The sequence below is a fragment of the Bos taurus genome, chromosome 19, assembly GCF_002263795.3.
Source record: "Bos taurus isolate L1 Dominette 01449 registration number 42190680 breed Hereford chromosome 19, ARS-UCD2.0, whole genome shotgun sequence".
In the NCBI taxonomy this organism is placed as follows: domain Eukaryota; kingdom Metazoa; phylum Chordata; class Mammalia; order Artiodactyla; family Bovidae; genus Bos; species Bos taurus.
In genome coordinates, this window is record NC_037346.1 from 56,029,021 (window position 1) to 56,051,908 (window position 22,888).

Genomic DNA, 22,888 nt, shown 5'->3' on the forward strand with positions numbered 1-22,888 from the left:
AAAGGGGTGGGGGGGGCAGTGGGAGCCGCCGTCCAGGGGGCCAGGGACCGAGCAGGACCGGCCGGACCCCCGGCGGGGCGGCTGGGAAAGGTGAGACTGCGGGGCCTGATCTGGGGGTCAGCACTCTTGAGGGCCGGCACAAAGTAACTTTTCTTGCGGGATCCGCGGGCGCCTTCATCCGTCGGGTCTTTCTGTCCTCCTCGCGCCAGTACACCGTCTCCCCGCATCAATCCCTCCGGGCGCTTGGCCCTCCCGGTCCTTCTCGCCGCTTTGTTCCCCGGTCGGCCTGGGCTGGGCTGGGTTGGGGGGTTGCGCGGCGCTGGACTGGCATTCCGGGGGGCGGGGGAGCCAGCCCGACCCCATGCACTGCCAGGGGCGCCCTCCCCCAATGTCGGGCCGCGGGCTTTGAGCTGGAGTGCCATCTGGTTTGGGCTTGGGACTTATGGGGAGTAAGAGGACCCCAGCTAGGGCCCCAGGCCTGCCGCGGGTCTCATGCCACGGGACTCGGGCAACAAATTCTCGGCCACTGAGAAACTGACGTAAGCTTTTCTAAAGTGAAGTCGGGACTGTGGGACTCAGATTCAGGCTTGGGAGGGCGGACAGCCCCATTTAGCAGCGGTACCCCAGCTCTCATCTCTGTTCTCTGCCCGGCTGTTTCTTCATCCCGCACTAGGGGTGAGGATGGGTCAGCAACAGGTGCTGTAAAGCCTCACTGTCCTGCAGGCAGACCCTCCGCCAGAGATGGGGGGCCATACCTCCCCACTCCACCTTCTGAATTCATAAAGAGCCCTGGGGCTAGGGCTTCCGGTGATCAGAGCAGAGCCTAGATGGGGAGGGGTGACCCCTACCAGTCCGCCTGTGCCTGACCCTCCCAGGCCCCACCTTCTGGCCCACCACTTGTCTGTGGGTGTCAGAGCCTCAGGCTGTGGAGAACAGGCTGCTGGCCCGACCTGCCCCCGTGCGTCGTGCTGCCAGGGCCCCTCCTGCCCCGGGTTGAGGTGCTGCCAGGTGCCCTGGGGCCTCGGTGACTCAGCCTCCCCCTCCCAGAACACCCCCTCCCGGCCTCCCAATACTCCTCTCATGCATGGCGGCTCCCTCCCGCTTAGAGTGGCTCAGCCCCTCCCTTGACTCAGAAGGGCAGCCAGGGTAACTTGGGGGCTCCCTGGAAGCCCTGTCCTGTTCTTTTTCTGAGCCCTGCTTCTGGAACCCTTACAGACCCAGCCTTCAGCAGACCCTCAGTGGATCACACCTTCTCCAGACCCCCGAGACCTGGCCGCCCCTGCTGCCCAAGGCACGAGGGAATGCTGGCTTCTCTCTGGGTGAGCACCGGTGCTCCTGAGCCACATCGGGAAGATTGGCGCCCCCAGTCCCGGCCCATTCCTGGGCTGTCGGAAGCTGCAAGCTGATATCCGTCCAGATTTCCACACAGCCTCCACCCCCTCAGAGATCAGCTTTCCTGCTTGTGGCGGCAGCTCACGAAGCACCTTGAAGGAGTACCCGTCAACGCCTACCAAGAAGCCCACTGCCTGGGACACCAGACACACTCCCCACCACCGGACACCTGGCCCTCCAAAGGGCCAAGGGATGGCACCCTGACACCTCAGCTTAGACCAGTTTCCCTGCCTCTGCCCTGGACCCCTGAGCCCTGAGTCCAGCCCAGGGACCAGGAAGGATGGGTCGAGAACAGGACCTGATCCTCGCCGTCAAGAATGGAGATGTGACTGGCGTGCAGAAACTGGTGGCTAAGGTCAAGGCCACAAAGACAAGTGAGTACTTGATGGGGTGACTGTCTACCTGAGACCCTCCTCTGAGTGCCAGGCTATAGAGAGAGGCCTGGGGGGAGTGGTCACTCTGATCTGGGGACTTGGGGTGGGAGTGCCTCAATGTGGGAACGTCAGAGAGGAAGTTGGGTCCCCCTTGCTGTGTATCCTTAGGCAAATCTCTTAACCTCTCTGGGCCTCAGTTTCCTCACCTGTAAAGTAAAAGGGTTGAAGTACATTCATTCTAATTTTGGGGGAGTGCCTACTGTGTGCCAGGCTCTGTTCTATGCTCTGAGCTCTAGCAGTGAACAAAACCAGCCCAAATTCCTGCCCTTGTGGATTTGCCTTCAGCAGGTGGTTTTTCCAGTGTGTTCTTTGGAGCCATGGGGTTTCTGGCAGTGGGTTGGGAAAGACTGAATAGGTAGCGCTCCACCCCTGGCCCCTCAGTCCAACCAGAGCATCTCTGTGTTTTTATCAATTTGATGACAACATTTGTGAGACAGCTTTTTTATTATTATTTAGTCACAGCAGTGGGACACGTTTATTGTGGGCTCCTCTGAGTGTAAGATAGCTTTTTAAAAAGAGAATTCTGCTTAAAAGAGGGGTTTTCCTGGTAGCTCAGCTGGTAAAGAATCTGCCTGCGATGCAGGAGACCCCGGTTCGATTCTTGGGTCGGGAAGATCTGCTGGAGAAGGGATAAGCTACCCATTCCAGTTTTCTTGGGCTTCCCTGGTGGCTCAGCTGGTAAAGAATCCGCCCGCAATGCGGGAGACCTGGGTTCAGATCCCTGGGTTGGGAAGATCCCCTGGAGAAGGGGAAGGCTTCCCACTCCAGTATTCTGGCCTGGAGAATTCCGTGGACCGTATAGTCCATAGGGTCGCAAAGAGTTGGATACGACTGAGCAACTTTCACTTTCTGCTTAAAACAAAGTTCACATTATCTAACCGGTTACTGAAGCCTACTGGAGGTTGTGTGTTCAAAGTTAATTTCCTGAGAGAGAGAGGTCTCTCTGCAGCCTGGTGTCTCTAGTCGATAGGGCTGTGAGGGCTCCGTGTACAGGTGGCCACACCTGACTTCCAGCTCCTGAGTACCCCTGCAATGAGACCCGCCCCCCCCCCAAGAAAAGTAGACCTCTGGGCTTCAGGGCAAGCTCCCTGGACTGTCCCAGGAGGACACTGGACTTGTCCCCTGAGTTCCTCGACCAACAGGGACAGGAGGGGAGGGAGGATCCTTCTCAAGTGCTGGGGCTCTAGCCCCAAGACACAGCTTGGGCCTTGCACAGGAAGGAGTCCCCCGGGCTACCCGAAGATGTCTGATTATCCCCACCCACACCTGGGAGTATGGGTGCCCAAAGGAAGGATTTTAAGGGCCTGGGAGTTGTGCACATGTGTGAGTGCCCCCGCTTCCACACCAGGGCAGGACACCCAGGTTGTCGGGAGATGGAAAGGGTGCTCTCTGTGCCCTGGGGAAGTGGGTGCAGGGTGAGCCCGAATAAGGGGAAGGTGCCAAGAAGGGCCCTAGAGACCCAAGAGTGGGAGCCACTCCCCTCCTCCCTGCACCTCGATGTTGTTTTTGGCGATCTGCCCAGTGGGGCCTTGGCCTCATAGCCCTGGGGCCTCAAAGTGAGGCCTTCAGGGAGGCAAGTGGCTGGAGGCTGGGGGCGGGAACTTTGCAGCTGGGGTCCTAGGCTCTGGGAAGGTCCCTGGTGCTCGGGGGAATGTCTGTGGGGGAAGATGACCATTCCCCCACCCCCACCCCCAAGGGATTTGCACAGACATAGAGTCATAGGGTCCGGGGACTCCCTGTCTCTCTGGGACTCCCTGTCTCCTCCTCTCAGAGGGAAAGCTGGTGACAAAAAGGAGATCCCAAAGTGACCTTTGCAGACCCTAGGGCTCTTCCCTCATGGCTCAGTTGGTAAAGTATCTGCCTGTAAGGCTGGAGACCTGGGTTTGATCGCTGGGTCCGGAAGATCCCTGTATTCTTGCCTGGAGAATCCCACAGAGGAGCCTGGGAGGCTACTGTCCATGGGGCCATATTGTAGTTGCCTCTATTCCCTGTGAGACAGGTACTTCTACATCCACTTTACACATAAGGAAACTGACACTCAGAGAGGGTTAGTGATTTGCCCAAGTTCACACAGCTGTGGCGTGGCAGATCATACCACAAGCCCGAGCCCCCCTCCCTATGCTACTGCACTCGGCTGTCCATCAGAATCATCCAGGGGTAGTTCTGAAAGTGCCGACTCCCTGGTCTCCCCCAGAATTACTGAATCATCACAGATAGCCCTTGACTTTGGAGAACCAGAAAGTTCTTCAGGTGATTCTGAAGCCCAGAAGGGTGAAGGGAACTGCCGGAAGGGAGGCGTCAAGGGCTCCCTCTTTCCCCTCTGGGCGGTGGCTCGAGCTTCCTGGCTGTCCAAAGAGGGGTGCTCCCTGAGCCTCCTCCGTTGGGTAGCAGGTCACTGGGGGGCCGGCCCTCCCTGCCCGCCCGGGTCCTCAGGGTGCAGGTGCCTGGGAGGAGAGGGCGACCGATGCCCGGGCCTGGCCTCCGCCCTTCCTTCCTCCTCCCTGCTCTGAGCTGTCCCCTTCTCCGACCAGAGGAAATGGAGTGGGCTGGGGGTGGCCCGCTGAGCTCACATCCTCCGCCCGAGCCTAAATCAGGAGCGCGACCCTTCCACCCCCAGAGCCCGGGCCTGGGAAGAAGGTGGTGGCGCAGGGGAAGTGCCTGGAGCCGCTGCCAGGAACCTAGGACCCTCCGCCCTCCCCTCCAAGGTCCCCAGCCCAGTCACTCAGAGCCTCTCCCCCACCGCCTTTCCGGCCATTGTTCTGGAAAAAAAAAACACACAGAGCCACCCAGGCTGGCCCTACCCTTGTCCCCGTCATGTTGTCCTGCCACTCCCCGGAGGGGCTGCCTCTTGGCCGCCCCGGACCGTCCAGGCGGGCAGCAGGTGGAGGGACTTCCCTGTATTGACCTCCTTGCCCTCACCGAGGCCCAGAGAGGTCCTAGGGCTGGCCAAGGTCACACAGCCGGGCGGAGGAAGAAGAATCTGAACCATGCGCTTCCTGCTCCTCGGGACTCTGTTCTGTCCACTGCACTGAGTGGTTCCGTGTAACGAGGACTTTCCAAGGGGTCTGCAGGATGGCTGGGAGCAGCCTCCACCCCCTCGCGGCTTCGTCACGCCTCGGCTCTTACCTTTCTGGTGCAGCGCCATTCGGCTCGGCCCTAAACGTAGCTGTCCCCCCTCTCCCTGTCCTGTGCGCCTCCTCGCTGCAGGCTTGGTCCCTCCCTATTGGAATGAGGCCCTTTTTTGCTGGGGTATTCAGGGGCCCACCGGGGCCTGGGGGGCAGGCCTGGACCAGCATGCTTGGCACTGTGCCCGGCTGGGTTGAGCCAGGCCTCCTCCTCCTCCTTCCCGGCAGGGGTGGGTTCCAGCGGGAGGCAGGGGCCGCCTGCGACAGCACTCTCCTCTCCCTGAGGACCGCCGCCCCCCGCCTCCCGCGCCCTGGCTCACACGTGGAGCACACCTGCATGAACCCTGTCCCTGAGAGGGGACTGATCCGGTATCCTACCCCTGCCCCCTGTTCCTCTTGCCACCCCCTGCCCCGGGGCATGGAGCTGTCTGCCAGGAGCTCATGGGGTGCAGAGTCTGCAGTTCCTCCCCTGACAGGGGCCGGTGGGGGGAACAGTACCAGCTTTCACTGGAGACACCGCATCTCGGGAGTATGGGCTAACGTGTAAGGAGCGCTAAATGCTGATAGCTCCCGTCTTTCACGAGGGTCAGGCGTTGTACTCACAACTCTCGTACGTGGCTTCTGTGATCAGCCCGTTTTACAGATGAGGACCCTGAACTGAAGAGGTTAAGTGACTCTCCGCAGATCACACAGCGAGTGCCTGGCAGAGCCGGGGCATGGTGTAGGTCTGCATGATGCCACCTTCCCCTCTAGCTCCACTCAGGGATGCCCCCGGGCCGGGCACGTGGCCCTTGGGTCCAGCCCTGGCATCCGCCCTCTCACCCTCAAGCTTCTGGCCCCTCTCTCTTCTCTCTCAGCCCCCTCGGCCCTGTGGAACAATGAGACTGGCTCCTCGGCCCATTCAGGCAGGAATGCTAACCATGCGCTCGTGGGCCTGTCCTTTGAGGGCACGGCAGGCCGGGGGGCCCCCCATCTCCGCCCCCTTCGACTATAAACACGTGGGGCTGGGGACCCAGGGAAGCCAGGCCACTGCTGCAGCAGCTCCTTGCAGTCAGCGCCCTCCAGCTGATGGGCTGGGGTGGAGGGCCACAGGGACCAGACAGCTTGGCAGGCCATGGGACAGGTGCTTTTCTGCACTCCGAGAGGTCAGCGGAAGCCGAGCGGTGGGCAGGAGGGACCCTGGGTCAGGGGTGGGTACGGGTACCCTGACACCTCTGCTCTAACCCCCAGAGCTCCTCGGCTCCACGAAGAGGCTCAATGTCAACTACCAGGATGCTGATGGGTGAGTGAGAGCCCCCCCTAGTCCCTCTTGAAAACGGCGTGGTGGGGGAGGGGCGGGGAAGGATCAGGGGCCTGGAGTCCCTTTCCCTCTCAAACCCGGCCCTGGAAGCGTGTTCGCTGAGTGCTCTGGCCCGTCTGCCTGCGTGTCTGCCCGTGGGGCTGCCCCTGAGTGCAGGGAAGGGGCCTCTCTGAGGGGCCTCCTTGGGTCTGATTCCTGCTGGGCCCCATTTTCTCCCTGGAGGGTAGGAGCCCTGGGGCTCCTGCTCCCACGGCCCCCTCCCCTGGGCCCGCTGAGGGGGAGGCCAGACAAACAGGCCTCTCAGCCCAGACACTAAGCCCTTTCATGCCGCAGCCCAGCAGCTCTGCGCTCCCACGGCATGGCTGGCAGGGTGTGTGTGTGTCGGTGGGGGGTGCGGGGGGGCGGCCACAGTGGGCAAGTAACTCAGCCACGCCAGCCCCCAGGATGAGTCTGCCCTGGAAGACCAGGATTTTGGGGGTGGAGACTGCTCCCTGACACCCCTGACCTGTGTCCCACCATGCCAGCTTTTCGGCTCTCCACCATGCCGCCCTGGGGGGCAGCCTGGAGCTCATCGCCCTGCTGCTGGAGGCTCAGGCCACCGTGGATATCAAGGACAGCAACGGTGAGAGCCCAGGGTATCCCCCACCCCAGACCCTGGGGTCACTGTGCCCCTGCCACATCACGGCAGTGCCAAGGCATGTGGGCGTGGCTTCTCGGAGCTTGCAGACGCTGGACCTCGTCAGTCTTCACAGCCTACTGGGGTCGTGGGTGGTACTGACAGCCCATTATCCAGCTGGGGAAGTTGAGGTTACAAGGCCACCAGATCCTCTGTGGTGGGCATGGTGGGCTTCTGGCTTCAGCCGGGCCTCTCCCTGGCCACATCTAGCTTCCTCTGGGTCTTCTCCCCTCCAGCCAGGGCTCAGTTCTTTCCCCCAACCCCAGGCCGTCCCAGGACCTCCCTCAGAAACCCGTCCCCTCCTGCAGGTATGCGCCCACTGCACTATGCGGCCTGGCAGGGCCGCCTGGAGCCCGTGAGGCTGCTGCTGCGCGCCTCTGCGGCCGTGAACGCTGCCTCGCTGGACGGGCAGATCCCACTGCACCTGGCTGCCCAGTACGGACACTATGAAGTGGTACGTGAGCCTGCCAGCCTACAGGGCGTGGGGCTGGGGGCAGGGGCCGGCATAGGGGGCCCGGCCAGACCAGACCCCTCACCCGGCTCCCCCCACCCCAGTCAGAAATGCTCCTCCAGCATCAGTCCAACCCATGCCTGGTCAACAAGGCCAAGAAGACACCCTTGGACCTGGCCTGTGAGTTTGGACGGCTCAAGGTGAGGCCTGCTGCCCTTGGGGTACTGGGTTCTGGGCGTGCGTGGGGTCTCTGGGGGGAGGCCCTACCCAAGTGCCGGTTGCCGCAGGTGGCCCAGCTGTTGTTGAACAGCCACTTATGCGTGGCGCTGCTGGAGGGGGAGGCCAAGGACCCGTGCGACCCCAACTACACCACGCCCCTGCACTTGGCTGCCAAGAATGGCCACAGAGAGGTCATCAGGTACCCACCGGGGACCCCCCGGCTTCCTCCTCCTCTTCCTATGGGACTGATCACGTCCCCTCAGTGCCCTGCCCTGCTGCCCCCTTCACCCTGGCTCTGGATTGCTCTCCCAGCCCCCAGCGATCAGCTTCCTCTCCTTCCGTACCTGCTGCCCCCCACGCCAGTCACTCGCCCTCCCGTCTGCAGGCAGCTCCTGAGAGCCGGGATTGAAATCAACCGCCAGACCAAAGCAGGCACGGCGCTCCACGAGGCCGCGCTGTACGGCAAGACCGAGGTGGTGCGGCTGCTCCTGGAGGTGGGCGTGGACCCCTGGTCACCCCGCAGGTGTATACGGATCCCCGCCGGGTGCCGGATCCAAGACCGGCTGGGGAAGCAAGAGAAGGACTGTCCTGCATGGGTTGGGGCCCAAGTAGCTGGAAAGCAGACAGACATGGTTCGAGCCCCAGTTCTGCCTTTCACTGGCTGAGTGACCTTGAGCTCGTCCCAGAACAAATTTGAGCTTCCATTTCCTCGTGTAAAATATGAAAATAGTAGCTACTTCCTGGGTAGCTGTGGGAATTGGGAGAAGCAGCCAACCCGGTGCTCAGCACAGGCTGGCCCTGCTCTGTACACCTAGGGCGGGGTGGACGTGAACATTCGGAATACGTATAACCAGACGGCGCTGGACATTGTGAACCAGTTCACCACCTCCCAGGCCAGCCGGGAGATTAAGCAGCTCCTGCGGGGTGCGTGTGGTGGGGAGAAGACCCAGCCCAAGGGCTTCAGAGCCACTCCAGAGGGTCCCTGGGAGTGGAGGAGGAGCACATGTCACATTCCTGGGGCTGGCCGGGGGGATGCTATGGGGATGAGGGGGCAGGGACCTGGGGAAGGGTCATGAAGGGGCCTGGAGGGGTGGGAAGATGCCCTGGGAACCCTCAGATGACACCCGTCATCCTCCTTATCTCAGAGGCCTCAGGGATCCTGAAGGTCCGGGCGCTCAAGGATTTCTGGAACCTCCACGACCCCACTGCCCTCAACGTCCGGGCAGGGGACGTCATCACGGTGAGGACCTGATGTAGGCATTCCTCTGAGAATACAATTGGTTGCCGTCACTTACTTGGGCACCTGCTGTGGATCAGGATTGGTGTTAAGGTCTTTATTTGCACCATCTCATTGAACTTTTTCCCTTCTAAGTAAGGTAGGCGTTCTTACCACTTCCTTTTTTAGGGCTGACAGAATTGAGGCTTAAAAGAATTAAAGTGATTTGTCCAGAGTCACAAGCTAGCCTGCAGTGGAGCTGGGGTCTGAACCCAGGCTGACTCCAGACTCTTTGTTTGCCCTGGAGGCAACCCGGGGGTTGGGCTGGATGCTGGCAGGGGCAGGACTGTAGGCCCACTTGAGCATCAGGGGGCGCTCCCTGGGGGGAGGGGAGGAGCTGGACCACGGCTGCAGGCTGGCCACTTGGCGCAGGAAGTGACCATGCCCCCCTGCCTGTCTGCCACAGGTGCTTGAGCAGCACCCAGACGGCCGCTGGAAGGGCCACATCCACGAGAGCCAGAGGGGCACCGACCGTGTGGGCTACTTTCCCCCGGGCATCGTCGAGGTGGTCAGCAAGCGGGTGGGTGTCTTGGCACCCCGCCTCCCCTCTGTGCCCACCCCCCTGCGCCCAGGCTTCTCTAGGATGCCGCAGCCCCCTGCCGAGGAGCCCCTGCACCCCCTCACCTATGGCCAGCTGCCCCGGGTGGGCCTCAGCCCAGACAGCCCAGGTACGTCCTCCCCGGGAGCGGGTAGGGCGATGCTAGGCGCCGGCATGAGCGTCTGGCTCTGGCCAGCTGCCAGCCAGCTGTGGGCGGGGCCCACCGGGGTTCTGACCGCTTGGCTCCTGCCCCCACAGCAGGTGACAGGAACAGCGTGGGCAGCGAGGGCAGCGTGGGCAGCATCCGCAGCGCTGGCAGCGGGCAGAGCTCCGAGGGCACCAACGGCCACAGCACCGGCCTCCTTATTGAGAACGCCCAGGTGGGTGGGGGGTGGGGGGCTCTTGGGACGAGGGCTGGACCCCTTCTCCTCCCCTTCCCCCGCTCCCACTGCCAGTTCCCCAAACAAGAGACATCGCCTTCCCGTCTCCAGCCGCTGCCCTCTGCCGGAGAGGACCAGGTGCCTCCAGGACTACAGCCCGCGTCCCTGGCAGGTAGGAAGGGAGGCGGGGGCCTGGGTGGGCCAGGAGAGATGCAGGTGGGGCAGCCGAGGACTTGGCACCCCTGCATCCTGTCACCCTGAATGCATTTCTCTCCGTCCTTAAAGACAACCCGAACCACCGCCCTCTGGCCAACTATCGCTCGGGGGAGCAGCACTTCACCCAGGACGTGAGGCCTGAGCAGCTGCTGGAGGGGAAGGTATGACCTCCACTGGGGAGGTGGCTATGGGCCCAGAGGAGGGGGCGGGATGGGCCTCAGCATGGACTTGAGTTCCTGTTCGGACCAGGCCCCTGGGGTGGGGCTGGGGTTGATGGCGGGGCTGTGGCCTTGGCACTCAGCCCCCTCCCACAGCAGGCTCAGTACCGTTAACAGCACCCCCTCCCCCCAACTTGTAGGATGCTCAAGCCATTCATAACTGGCTGAGCGAGTTCCAGCTGGAGGGCTACACTGCCCACTTTCTGCAGGCCGGCTACGACGTGCCAACTATCAGCCGCATGACGCCTGAGGTCGGTGCCACAGCGGGAGGGCAGGGCAGGAACCCGTGGCCAGGGGAGGGGGCCTGACGGCATGACTTTGTGTGGCAGGACCTGACGGCCATCGGGGTGACCAAGCCTGGGCACAGGAAGAAGATCGCCTCGGAGATTGCCCAGCTGAGCATCGCCGAGTGGTTGCCCAACTACATCCCGGTGAGTGGGCGGCAGGCACGAGCTCCCACCGCCGGCTGAGCCCTCCTGGCTCGGGGGCTGATGGTGCGGCTCTTGCAGGCGGACCTGCTGGAGTGGCTGTGCGCCCTGGGGCTGCCTCAGTACCACAAGCAGCTGGTGAGCAGCGGCTACGACTCCATGGGGCTGGTGGCTGACCTCACCTGGGAGGAGCTGCAGGAGATCGGTGTCAACAAGCTCGGTGAGGACCGCCCTGGGCCTTCTGGCTCGGCCTCCGCGTGCCTCTGAGGGCCCCCAAGATGTTTCGGGGTCCAGGAGGGATGAAGGGCACCATCTCCAGCCCCAGCTCACCCTGCCGCCTCTATCCGCCTGCTCTCAGGTCATCAGAAGAAGCTCATGCTGGGGGTGAAGCGGCTGGCTGAGCTCCGGCGGGGCCTACTGCAGGGGGAGTCCTTGGGTGAAGGCGGCCGCCGGCTGGCCAGGGGCCCGGAACTGATGGCCATCGAGGGGCTGGAGAATGGGGACGGGCCCCCTGCGGCCAGCCCACGCCTCCTCACCTTCCAGGGCAGCGAGCTAAGCCCGGAGCTCCAGGCGGCCATGGCAGGGGGTGGCCCCGAGCCACTCCCCCTGCCCCCTGCCCGCTCCCCCAGCCAAGAGAGCATTGGGGCTCGCTCACGGGGGTCCGGCCACTCACAGGAACAGCCTGCCCCCCAGCCCAGTGGCGGGGACCCCAACACCCCACAGGAGAGGAATCTTCCAGAGGGCACAGAGCGGCCCCCAAAACTCTGTTCCCCACTTCCCAGCCAAGGGCCCCCGCCTTATGTCTTCATGTACCCCCAGGCCTCACCCTCCAGCCCAGCCCCTGGGCCGCCTCCGGGCGCTCCCCGGGCCTTCTCCTACTTGGCCGGCCCCCCGGCCACTCCTCCGGACCCCCCACGGCCCAAGCGCCGGTCCCACAGCCTCAGCCGCCCCGGCCCAGCTGAGGGGGAGGCCGACGGGGAGGCCGAAGGGCCAGTGGATAGTGCCCTGGGCAGCTACGCCACCCTCACTCGGCGACCAGGACGCAGCACCCTCGCCCGGACCAGCCCCAGCCCGACCCCAACGCGGGGGGCTCCCCGCAGCCAGTCCTTTGCCCTCCGGGCTCGCCGCAAAGGCCCCCCGCCCCCGCCCCCCAAGCGCCTCAGCTCTGTCTCTGGCTCCACCCCGGAGCCCCCACCACCAGATGAAAGCCCGGGGCCCAAGGAGGGGGCCGCGGGGCCCCGGAGGCGAACACTGAGTGAACCCACAGGCCCCTCGGAGCCCTCCGGCCCACCCACCCCAGCCGGTGCCGCATCGGACACAGAGGAGGAGGACCCGGGGCCCGAGGGGACACCCCCGTCTCGGGGCAGCTCAGGGGAAGGGCTCCCCTTTGCGGAGGAGGGGAACCTGACTATCAAACAGCGGCCCAAGCCGGCGGGACCCCCACCCCGGGAGACGCCGGTGCCCGCCGGCCTTGACTTCAACCTCACAGAGTCAGACACTGTTAAACGGAGGCCCAAGTGCCGGGAGAGGGAGCCACTGCAGACGGCACTCCTGGCCTTCGGAGTGGCGGGCACCACGCCCAACAGCCCTGCCCCCCAGCCCTCACAGACCCCCAGCGAGCCCCCCGCGGCCTCTCCCAGCCCTCCCCAGCCTGACCCAAGCAGCCTTCCCACCCCCGGAGCTCCAGCCCTCTCTCTCCCAGCTCCCCGGCCCAGCCCCTCGGGCCCGCCCTGGAAAACAATCGGCGGCCCGGGGAGACGGAGCCCCCGGCTGCCCCCGCCACCCTCATCAAGGTGCCCGGAGCAGGTATGAAGCCAGGGCCTGCAGGGAGAGGGTGGCATGGGCAGGGCCTGTGTCCGGCTCAGCTGAGTCACAAGCCAACCTCTTTGTCTCTGCAGGAACAGCCCCCAAGCCTGTGTCCGTGGCCTGCACCCAGCTGGCATTTTCCGGCCCTAAGCTGGCTCCCCGGCTCGGCCCCCGCCCGGTGCCCCCTCCAAGGCCGGAGAGCACAGGGGCCGCGGGCCCAGGCCGGGCCCAGCAGAGACTGGAGCAGACCAGCTCGTCCCTGGCAGCTGCACTGCGAGCCGCGGAGAAGAGCATTGGCGCTGAGGAGCGAGAGGGGTGAGCGTGCTGGGAGAACGGGAAACAAGGGCAGCTTCCCCACCCCCGCGTCCTTCCCCTAGGGTCTGGGCATGATGGCGAGGGGACATCGGTGTCATGGCAATCAGATCCTCAGGCGGGGGGGGGGGTCCCCACGGGGAGGGGTCACGCAGATCTGGCCTGCAGGCAAGTGGCACTTAAGAGGCAGGCGAGCTTGGACCAGTCACTTCTTTCTGTGAAACCCAGCGCCTCTGTGGGAGGAAGGGTCCGTGACTCCCATGACCTTGGGAAGTTGTGAGAAACGGGACGAGATGCACACCTGGTGCTCGCCCCAACCAGGCCCCACGCCCAGGGCCAGCAGGGTGCAGACCGCTGGCTCGTCTGACCTGGCCCTTCCCTGCCGCAGCGCCCCCGGCGCCTCCACCAAGCACATCCTAGACGACATCAGCACCATGTTCGACGCCCTGGCTGACCAGCTGGATGCCATGCTGGACTGATCTGGACCTGCCAGCGGCCCTCGGTGGTGCCCACCGCCACCTCCCGCAGCGCCCACTGCCTTTCCCCCTCAGCGCAAAAGACGCCCCCACCGCCCGAGCGGGGTCCCTTCTGCCGCCCCCAGCCTGCGGCCGTCCCCACAGCAGCCCCGTGCAGAGCGGAGGGGACTTTTCAGAACCTGACGTCTCAGCAAAGCACCCCCACCCCACCCCCAGCATGTAATCTGAGGGGAGGACCCTGCTTCTCGGACAGGGGCCCTGGTAAGAGCTTCCTGTCCTGGAAGAGTGGTGGCCGGGCTTCTGGGGTGCCTTCTCTGTACCCCCCCACCTTCCCAGTGTCTCAAGTGCCTGTGCCAAGGTCCCCTGGCCGTCCACCGTGCGGTCCTGGCACCCTGAGAGGCTGGAGGCGGCAGTGCGTTTGGCCCGGCCCCCACAGGTGCGCACAGGACGTGTCAAGGGCCAGGGGTCTGCTCTCACTGTCAGCGGCACCCAGCCAGCCTCGGGCCCGCCCCTGCCTGCCCTCAGAGAGGCAAAGCTGTCTGCAGCGGGGCCGGTGGATTAACCGGTCCCTCGAACAGATCCCCAGAGTCCGAACGTTTCCAACTGTAAATGTTATTTTTTAAGCAGAGAGAAATGCGTATATTTTAAATGGAATTTATTCTATCTATAACTGCCTGTGAGGACACAGTGGGGGAGGGGCTTCGGACCACAGCGAGAGCACCCACTGCCCGCCATGGGGCTGCAAGCCTGACCTGCCTGGCCCAGGCCCCAGCTCTGTAAGCATTTAACCTCTTCCCCCAACTAACACCAATGAAAGTGTCATTCCACCAGACCGTGCTCTGTGTGTTTGGATGTGCGCCGTGAACCTCTGAGCCCAGGGGTCGTGCCTGAGCCGGACCCAAGCGCCCCCGCCAAGGTGCAGGGTGGGGAGAAGGCCTGGGCCCCCCCATCTCACCTTCAGGGAGGGGCTCCCTCACTGGCCCAACCCTTGGGTGGGCCCTTTCGTGGCTGCCTCAGGGATCAGCCACAGGTTTTGCTTCAGGAGTTTATAAGTTTTAATACAAACCAGTCTGTATTCATTCCCAAAAGGCTCATTTCCAGTAAAAAATATACACCAGTAAAAACATTCTCACAGGGTAACTGGGGCTGAGGCTGGAAGGAGGTCCCGGGCTGCGCCCCCAGGACTGGCTCCACGGCCTGCCCAAGGGTGGCCCAGGAGGAGGTTCTCGGACCAGGCGGGGGCTTGGCTCCGTCTTCGGGCCCCAGCATGAGGCCCCCCACAGAGGAGGAGCGGGCTTTGCCCCAGGAAGACAGGACGATGGGAGCCCGGGGAGGGGCTGGAGCCCCGGCCTCCAGTGGCGCCCTGGAGGACCATGGGCATATCCCAGGACTGCCCTCCCACCAGAGGCCCCATGGTCCACGGCTCTGCCTAAAGGCCAGGGGGCCCTGGAGGGGGGCAGCCCACAGGTGGAGAGGGCTGAGGGCCCCTCTGCTAAGCACACGAGGTCATACATTCAAGAGCCCGGGGGTCTCCCCCTGGTGAGGAAGAGCCAGACGGTCCTGGACTGAGGCTGCAGTTCCGTGTCTCTGAGGAAGCCCCGGGGCGGGAACCACAGCCGGGTCTGACACCGGGAGCTGGGACTCCAGGGCCATGCGGTGCAAGAGCAAACCCTGAAACGTTCATGATATCAACTCCCCAGACACAGAAATGGGTGTGGCTTCAGCCCCAGACACCACGGCATCTATGGCCGCCACGGCCAGCGGCTCAGAAAGGAGAGTTCATGCCCAGCTTAGTTTCAAACTGCAGCTTCTGTCGCTTCTGGTAGCGGACGCGGACTCTGGTGGGGTGGAGATTGAAGACCAGGTTAGCGCAGACGCCGAGGCCAGGGATGGACAGGACGCAGAGGATGGGGTGCGGGCAGCAGGAAGGGGTGAGGCAGGAGGTGACCAGGGAACACGCCCGAGCCCAGAGGGGACACACGCCTGGCCGGTGGCTCACCGGATCTCGTGCAGTTTCACGACCTCGTTGGTGACCACCACAAGGACCAGAGACAGGCAGCCCAGGAGCCACGTCAGCAGAGGCACGTCCTCCAGGCCGAAGTGGATGTGGCTGTCCCTGTGTGTCCACAGCTGCAGGTCCACTGCCGTCTGGGCCACCTGCCCCAGCAGCCTGCAGGAGGCGGCAGCCCACATCAGCCGGGGGCCCTGCTTCCTTCCCTGCCCTTCTCGGCAGGAGGCGCACCCGGAGGGTGCCGTTCAGCCCCTGGCCCAAAGCCCACCTCGCATCACAGCCCCTCCCTGGCTCCCGCCCTCCACCCGAGACTCACACCACGGGCACGGTCACGGCCCACCACAGGTTCGTCAGGGGGCTCTTCCTCCACAGGGGCTTGGTGCGGTGCACATGGGTGATGGAGATGAAGACTGGGGAAATCGTGGCGCGTGTCAGACCTCCCACGGCCAGAGGCCCTGTCCCCGGGGAGTCCCCCCGGCCCACACCCAGCTGCAGGGCGCCCCTCACCAGTGTGTAGGACGATCAGGGCAGCGGCAAGCTTCTGAGCCGACAGCAGCCCGTTGGCGAAGTTGTCAAACCAGGCTGGGGCCTTGTCGACGTGGCTGCCAAGGCAATGTGTGGGCTCAGCCTCCTCGGGGCCCCGGGGAGGTGGCCCCAGGGGTGAGGGTTCGGGGCGGGACCCACCTGGGCAGCATGATGGAGGAGCAGTTGGTGAGGTTGCGGGCCCGGGACCTGTCGCAGAAGCTCTGCAGTGTGAAGGCAAAGCAGATGAGGCACGAGCTGATGGTGAGGCTGAACTTCAGCAAGAAGCACAGCAGGAAGTAGTGCTGGGTCTGCGGGAAGCGAAGACCCGTCACTCAGGTGCCTGGGTTCACAGGGTCCTCGGGAAGTGGGCAGGCCCGGGGGGGATGAGAGCAAGGAGCTTTCCCAACTCTATACCTCCCGCCCCCTTGGCCTGATGGAATCCCTCCTCGCTCCCCCAGGGCTCAGCCCCCTCCACACTCACCTTCCTTGGGAAAAGCCCAGGCCCATGGGCTCCGTGTCGCTTACCTTCTTAGGAATGGACTGAAGGTTCTTCCCCGTTGCCATAGACATGATGGAGCTATGTGGGGGCTTTCCCAGTAAAGAAATGCTAAAAAACAGGGATTCGGTGAAGGATAGGGACTGTGACCCTGTGTCCCCCAATTCTCTTTTTTTTTTTTAATTGCGCTTTTCTTTTTTTTAAAATATTTACTTTTATTTATGTACTTGGCTGCACCAGCTGATCTAGTTCCTCAACTGGAATTTGAACCTGGGCCCCCTGCGTTGGGAGCATGGAGTCTTAGCCATTGGACCTTCAGGGAAGTCCCCATGTCGTCCAATTCTTCCCTAGGAGAAGCTTTTCAGGAGTCCCAAGAGTGAGGGCAACTCTGCTGGGCAGACAGGCTACAACAAGGAAGGGCGCCCCCTGGAGCTGGGCGGCCCCCACGGTGGGGGCACTAGCGTGGCTTCCTGAACCTGGGCTCCTGGGGACACTCGGGGACATCCTGATCCTGGACATGGGGGGCGGCCGGGCCTCTCACCTGAGCAGAGGGTAGCAAAAACAGGACAGCCACAGGATGTCGGTGGTGCTCAGGATTGGCGGCAGCTGGACGAGGCAAGAGAGGAACTGGGCCAGGAAGAGCCGGGAAGCCCGATTAGATTCCAGCGAAGAGTCAGATGCCAGGAGCCCCGGGGCTGCCTCGCCCTGTACCCAGAGGGCTGGAGGGGACACGATTCTGCCAGCGGAGGTTCTCAGAGGCTCTGGGGGCCCCTCAGGCTGTGCTGCCTCCTCCCAGCCTCTCAACTGGTCCCGGGGCACAGGAGCCGGCGGTGGGGAGGGGGGTGCGGTGCCAATGCCCACGCCAGCCCCACCTCACCTGGATGACCACAAGCGTCAGCTGGCACTGCAGCAGGAAGAGGAAGCACTTGCGGATGCCGTACGTGGCGTGCCGGGCCTAGGGAGTGGGAAGGGCAGGGGGTGGCCATGATCAGACCCTGCAGCTGATACGCTTCAGCCAGATGTGGCAGATGTTCACATTAGCGAGCGGCCGGGGCAAACTAAACCTCCTGGGAGAGCTGCACCCGGAGGTGAAGTGCCCCCGGGAGCCCAGGCAGGTCCTGCACAGCAACTCCCCACCCTAGCAGGCTCTGACCTCTGCCCCCCGGCATGCGCGAGCCCCTACCTGCTCGATGAGCCGGATGATGCTGATGGTCTCCTCCTGGCGGAAGGTCAGCGAGCAGGGCAGGCTGTTGAGCTGCCCCGAGAGCTGCAGGGGGGAAAGGCCATCCGAGGCCTGGGCCATGCTGGTGCTGGTGGCGTAGCCGAAGGTCTCCCAGGAGCAGCGAGACGGGTACAGGGGGTCCAGGGCGATGCTGCTCAGCATGGGAAGGGGAAAGGGTGTCCATCAGCTGGGGTCCGCCAAGACCCCATCCATCTCCCAGGGGACGGAGCCAGCACCCCCCGCCCCCGCTTCCTTCTCTCCCCACCAGGCCCAGGCCGGTTATGGGGAGTCCTGGCTCTGGGCTGTTGCACTGACCTGACGTCACTCTGGAGGAAGAGGCAGCTGTTCCGCAGGTTGGCGGAGCTGCCCAGGCAGCAGGTCACCTCCCCGTACTCCTGCATGATCTTGATCATCTCACACATGGCTGAGGGGGCAGAGTTGGGGGCACAAGGGTCAGGCACGTGGAGCCCCACTTGGGGCGCTGGGCAGAGACCCACAGGCCAGGGCAGGAGACGACAGAAATCAGGCCCCTCTTTGGAGCCATCCTACCCCCAATGTCATAAACATTCTACGAACGCTGTCACTTCTGAGTCCCTAGAATGGGCTACGCTGGGCTCCTGCCCACGAGACTCCCCAGCTCCTCCCAGCCCAGCTTCCTCTGCTCCCTGCATGGGAAACCAACACCCCTCCGGAGCCCGTGGGGTGCCAGGGGCTGGCAGTGCTCCACCCAGGCCCAGGCTGGACGAGCGCCCAGTCACAGCACTCACTCTCGGGGGTACAGTCGGTGAAGAGGGGCACCAGCAGGGGCACGTTGTCGATGTTCTGCAGGTGGGGCCGCACCTGGTGGATGCCCCGGGGCAGCTTGGCCTGCAGGGAGCAGAGATGCGCGTGGCCTCAGGGCCCCACCTCCCTCACTGGCTCCCCTGCCCTGGACCAGCCCTGTTGCCAACCCCAAGGCTCCAGGGGCACAGTAGTACCCGGTTGCAGTCTTCCAGGAAGCTGGGGAGGTCGCTATCCGTGGGCTGGAAGCTAATGAGGTCCGAGTGACCCTCCTCCTCCATTAGAAGGAGTCCTTCCGCGTCGTCTCGGGATGCTGCAGGGACAAAAGCCTGTCCCTCACCATGGGGCCAACCTTCTGGGGGCCTTTCCTAGCCCTGAAGATGGCGCAAAACTTCCTTCTCGAGCTCTCCTCTCCCCCAACCCCATAGACTGTAGCTACTGCAGGGGATCAGAGCCAGGTTCCCAGGAGGGATCCCGGGAGGTTCTTTCTAGCTGTAGCTCCCAGGAAGGGGGACGGCCCACACCCACCTCGTGTCCACACCAAGCCTCTGCCCTCACCCTGGTTCAGGTCGTCGTGCAGGGAGCCAGCATGGCTGGGGCTGGAGGGGGGGATCTCGGAGCCGGGCATGTCACCATTGGGCGTGAGGGAGATGTGGCAATTCCAGCCCGTCTCCAGGCCCATCTTCTCTGCAAACACCTGCACCAGGCAGACGGTGATGACAAGAGGGGCCCCAGAGGCCGTGGGGAAAGGGGCAGCGGGAGCACAGGGGTCGGTGGCTCCCCAACCTTGCTTTTGAGCTCATCCTCCAATGAGAAGTAGACGAAGCGGATGCAGGCGTTGACCAGCCCGTCGATGAGGCGCACGATGTCCAGGCGGGCCTGGTACTGGGAGGACACCATGCCCATGAAGATCTGGCCACTCAGGGCCTGCATGCAGTCTTCCTTCTCCAGCACCTCCCCGATCCCTTCTTCAGGAGGCAGCAGGTGCAGAGCCCGGCCAGGACACCAAGGAGCCGGCGGGTTCCAGGAGGCAGCCCGGGGCCACACACGTGGGCACCACGCCCAGATCAACGAGCACACGGGCCCCAGGGGACCACACACATGTACAACCAAGACAGAAAAGGAGCCGACAGACACGGGGGCGGACGGGGACGGTGGGGGAGAGACAAGGAAAGGTACTCATCAGTCAGGTGACCATCCCTGGTCTAGGGCCAGGAGGCGGGCCCCACCCTCAGCCTTGGCTTCAGTTCACAGGCTCTTGGGTCACAAGACCCCGGAAGGCTGTGTGTCTGACGGAGTGGGGAGGGGTGCATGGAGCTCTGAATCCCTCTGTTGTAGCAGTGTTTGCGACCAGGTCTTTTGTCTGATTCCAATCAGGCTAAGGCTCTATACACACTGCTGCTGCTGCTGCTGCTAAGTCACTCCAGTCGTGTCCGACTCTGTGTCACCCCATAGACGGCAGCCCAGCAGGCTCCCCCGTCCCTGGGACTCTCCAGGCAAGAACACTGGAGTGGGTTGCCATTTCCTTCTCCAATGCATGAAAGTGAAAAGTGAAAGTGAAGTCGCTTAGTCGTGTCCGACTCTTCGCGACCCCATGGACTGCAGCCCACCAGGCTCCTCCGTCCATGGATTTTCCAGGCGAGAGCACTGGAGAACACTACTGCTTTCCAGCCTTCAGAGAAAGCGCTTTTCCATACGTCACCCAGCGGCAGCAGCACCGCGGCCGTGAGCGGGACACAGGTGACACTAAGGAACCTGCCCACGTCGCCAGGAGCCACCACGGCGCTCCAGGTCTAGTGCCCGCTGTCCCCTCTGCTAGGCTCTCACCCAGGCCCCCGCAAGCTCTCCCGGCCCCTGGCCCCGGGGGACGGGGCCCACGGTACCGTCTGAGCTCCAGCTGCCGCGGCGGGCGCTCAGCTTGATGGGAATGGTGCTGGGCAGCTCGCACGTGGTGAAGATGCTGTTCTGGCCGGGCGCCTGCACCAGCTCGATGCACTTGCCATTGAGCTGGGAGGACAGGGCACAGCTCATGGGCTTGTAGGCGAAGGCAGAGCAGTAGCCAGACAGGCAGGCTCGCTGGTAGAAATCCAGCACTTTCTTTCTGCCGGGGAAGCAGGGCGGAAGTGAAACGAGCAGTCCCAGGGTGTCCCGACCTCTGGGTACCCAGCCAGAGCCGATGGTTCTCACCACTGGCCATGTGCCTCCTCACCTACCTGTCGGAACCTGAAAGAGGGTAGATGTCAGCTCCGTCCCAGAAGTCTGTGCAGGCCTCCAAGACCACGTCAGCCGTGCCGTGGGACAGCATCTGCTCTGTGCCTGAGCAGTGGAGGACCAAGCCCTGAGTGCCCCAAGCCACCGCCCCTCCCGACGACCTCCGAGGACATACCGCCACCCCTGAGAAGGATGCTAAAAGGAGCCCCTGGGTGGGGGGCGGGCCATGGGAATCCCCCAGGCATCATGGCAACAAACCTATCGGCAAGGCCACTGAGTGCGTAACGTGGACACGAGGCCGCCGGTCCTCCAGACAGTCCCACGACCCACGGCGTCCACCGTCCCAGCCCCCGTCCCCAAAGCCCATCTCTGCCACGTGTGAAGTCTCGGCGAAGAGCTAATGCTCCCTAGAGAGAAGACACCCTGAAAAGAGCCCCGCCCCACCACACTCCCAGGAGGCTCACTGGTGGTGGTGTCCTTGATGAAGAGGCTGATCATGTGGCTAAGCGGGGGCCGCCGCTTGGTGACGCAGGACAGCCTCCCCAGCGAGGTCTCCTTCATGGTCTCAGCGCTGGGGAGACGGTAGAGTGCGAGGTGGTTCCCCTGCTTGAAGAGCTCCTTGGCCCCGGGAGTGAAGCCTGCAGGATGGGTGGATGGATGAATAAACAGATAACATGCAGATAAAGGGGCCGATCAGAAGCTCAAAGGGATGCCGGTGCTCTTGACCAAGGCCACACCTGGCCCCGGTGTGTTTGGAGCTGGGGTCTCTGGGGGGGATCCCCACCCCACACACCTCCCTCCCTTCCTGGAGGGGAGAGAACCCCAGTCAGGCCAGGCTGCTTCCCTTCGTCCGTCCACCCCACCGGCAGTTATCTTCCCAGATAAGGGAGCGCCATCAAGCGATGGCGCCTGGTTAAAGGGGCTGATCAGGGAATTCCCTGGTGGTCCAGTGCTTAGACTCTGGGGTCTCATTGCTGAGGGCACAGGTTTAATCCCTGGAGGGGGAACTAAAATCCCACAAGCCACATGGCACAGCTACAAATAAATAAATGCATGGATGGGTAAATAAACGAATACATAGATGAATAGATAAAGGGGCTGATCAGAAACGCAAAGGGCTGCCGGTGCTCTTGACCGAGGCCACACCTGGCCCCGGTGGCCCAGCCCCTGGGAAGAGTCGCCAGGCTGCATACCGATGAGGCGGGCGAGCTCACAGAGGCCCCAGGGCACACGCACGGGCAGCACGGCGCTGCGGCTCTCCTGCAGGGCGACGTTGCACAGGTGGTCTGAGAACCGGCAGAGCCGCTCGGTGACGCTGGCGTCGCACAGGTTCAGCAGCACGTTGAGGCCCAGCGGCTTGAGCGAGGTGAGGTGCAGCTGCCAGTTGGAGTCGTCAAACTGGATGCAGGAGGGGTTCTGCTGGTCCTGGGACAGGCTGAGCATCTCCAGGTGGTAGTCACACACGAAGTCCTCGGCTTCGTAGGGCTCGCCCTCCGGCCCGTGCTGCGTCTGGAGGAGAGGAGGAGGAAGGCAGGGAGCTTAGACTGAAGTTGGAGGGGGTGATACAGGCAGCTCCCCTGAGAGAAGGCACCCCCCCCCAAGCAGGGCGTGCTCCTTCTCATGCTCTCCCAACCCTCCCCACACCCCTCTGCACCCATCTGTGCTCAGCCACACTGTCACCAGCTCAGAGGAGGCTGTCGAGACTGGGCAAGAAACGGCAAAGCCTCTCTCTCAGCCAGAGGAAGTATTTTTAGAGGGATATCTTTACTGGCTTTCTGTCTCTTGAAGGCTGCAGTCAGGAGGAAGGGTCTTGCCCCAACCAATTACCACCGTCGTCACCAAACCCGAAAAAGGGGGAGGGGTCTACTCTGCGGGAGAACCAGGCACGAGGCCTCTGGAGCTGAGAACAGGGGCCGGGATGTCTGAGCCCCGGGCTCCACCCACCCGGGCTGGGCGGCGCCTCTGCAGCACCCCCAGCAGAAGAGGCCAGGGTGCCTCACGACGGATGAGGTGGCCGCTCCCCGGGCTCCCCTCACCTTGCTGGGGTCGTCGTCTTCGCCGCCCTCGGTGTCCCTGCTGAAGCTCACGCTGGAGCCAGACAGGTGTTTGCTGCGGCCATGTGCCCGGTGGTGAGGGTGGGGCTCGGACGCCTTGGGACCGTCGCTTGGCCAGTGGCCGCCGCGCTCCTGCTCATTGGAAAGGTGCAGCGGGGCGTTCAGGGAGCCGGCCAGGAGGGCGTCGCGTTCGTGGGGCTGAGGAGAACAAGGAGCACAGGCCTCAGACCCCGCTCCTGACGTTGCCTCGGGCCAGGAGGCCGGGCAGTTACGGCCCCCCGGGGCCCGTCTCGACAGCAGCTCCTGAGGCCTGAGCCCTCCTCCTCCTCCCGCCTCGCCTCG

General features: G+C 63.5%; 2 protein-coding genes across 2 annotated transcripts in view; one reads left to right on the plus strand and one right to left on the minus strand.

The window, feature by feature from the left end:
• The first annotated feature begins 25 nt into the window (after window positions 1-25).
• Window positions 26-14,079, plus strand: CASKIN2 (CASK interacting protein 2). The gene is given in 21 exon segments (NM_001191248.3): window positions 26-90; window positions 1,216-1,766; window positions 6,182-6,233; window positions 6,776-6,873; window positions 7,236-7,381; window positions 7,483-7,578; window positions 7,666-7,796; window positions 7,983-8,091; window positions 8,413-8,521; window positions 8,743-8,837; window positions 9,280-9,541; window positions 9,670-9,791; window positions 9,903-9,963; window positions 10,077-10,168; window positions 10,366-10,476; window positions 10,555-10,656; window positions 10,735-10,873; window positions 11,012-12,341; window positions 12,344-12,459; window positions 12,552-12,774; window positions 13,160-14,079. Coding segments are annotated over 20 exon segments (3,579 nt in total). The 5' UTR covers window positions 26-90; window positions 1,216-1,672; the 3' UTR covers window positions 13,251-14,079.
• Window positions 13,886-22,888, minus strand: part of TMEM94 (transmembrane protein 94) — a 36,275-nt gene continuing 27,272 nt past the window's right edge. The window contains 19 exon segments of the mRNA XM_005221315.5: window positions 13,886-15,085; window positions 15,247-15,417; window positions 15,575-15,668; window positions 15,766-15,860; window positions 15,943-16,091; window positions 16,309-16,390; window positions 16,821-16,906; window positions 17,157-17,234; window positions 17,463-17,652; window positions 17,817-17,925; window positions 18,269-18,368; window positions 18,479-18,594; window positions 18,840-18,978; window positions 19,068-19,249; window positions 20,165-20,382; window positions 20,495-20,597; window positions 20,957-21,130; window positions 21,686-22,001; window positions 22,529-22,744. Of these exon segments, the coding sequence (XP_005221372.1) occupies window positions 15,013-15,085; window positions 15,247-15,417; window positions 15,575-15,668; window positions 15,766-15,860; window positions 15,943-16,091; window positions 16,309-16,390; window positions 16,821-16,906; window positions 17,157-17,234; window positions 17,463-17,652; window positions 17,817-17,925; window positions 18,269-18,368; window positions 18,479-18,594; window positions 18,840-18,978; window positions 19,068-19,249; window positions 20,165-20,382; window positions 20,495-20,597; window positions 20,957-21,130; window positions 21,686-22,001; window positions 22,529-22,744 (2,691 nt within the window). The 3' untranslated portion in view covers window positions 13,886-15,012.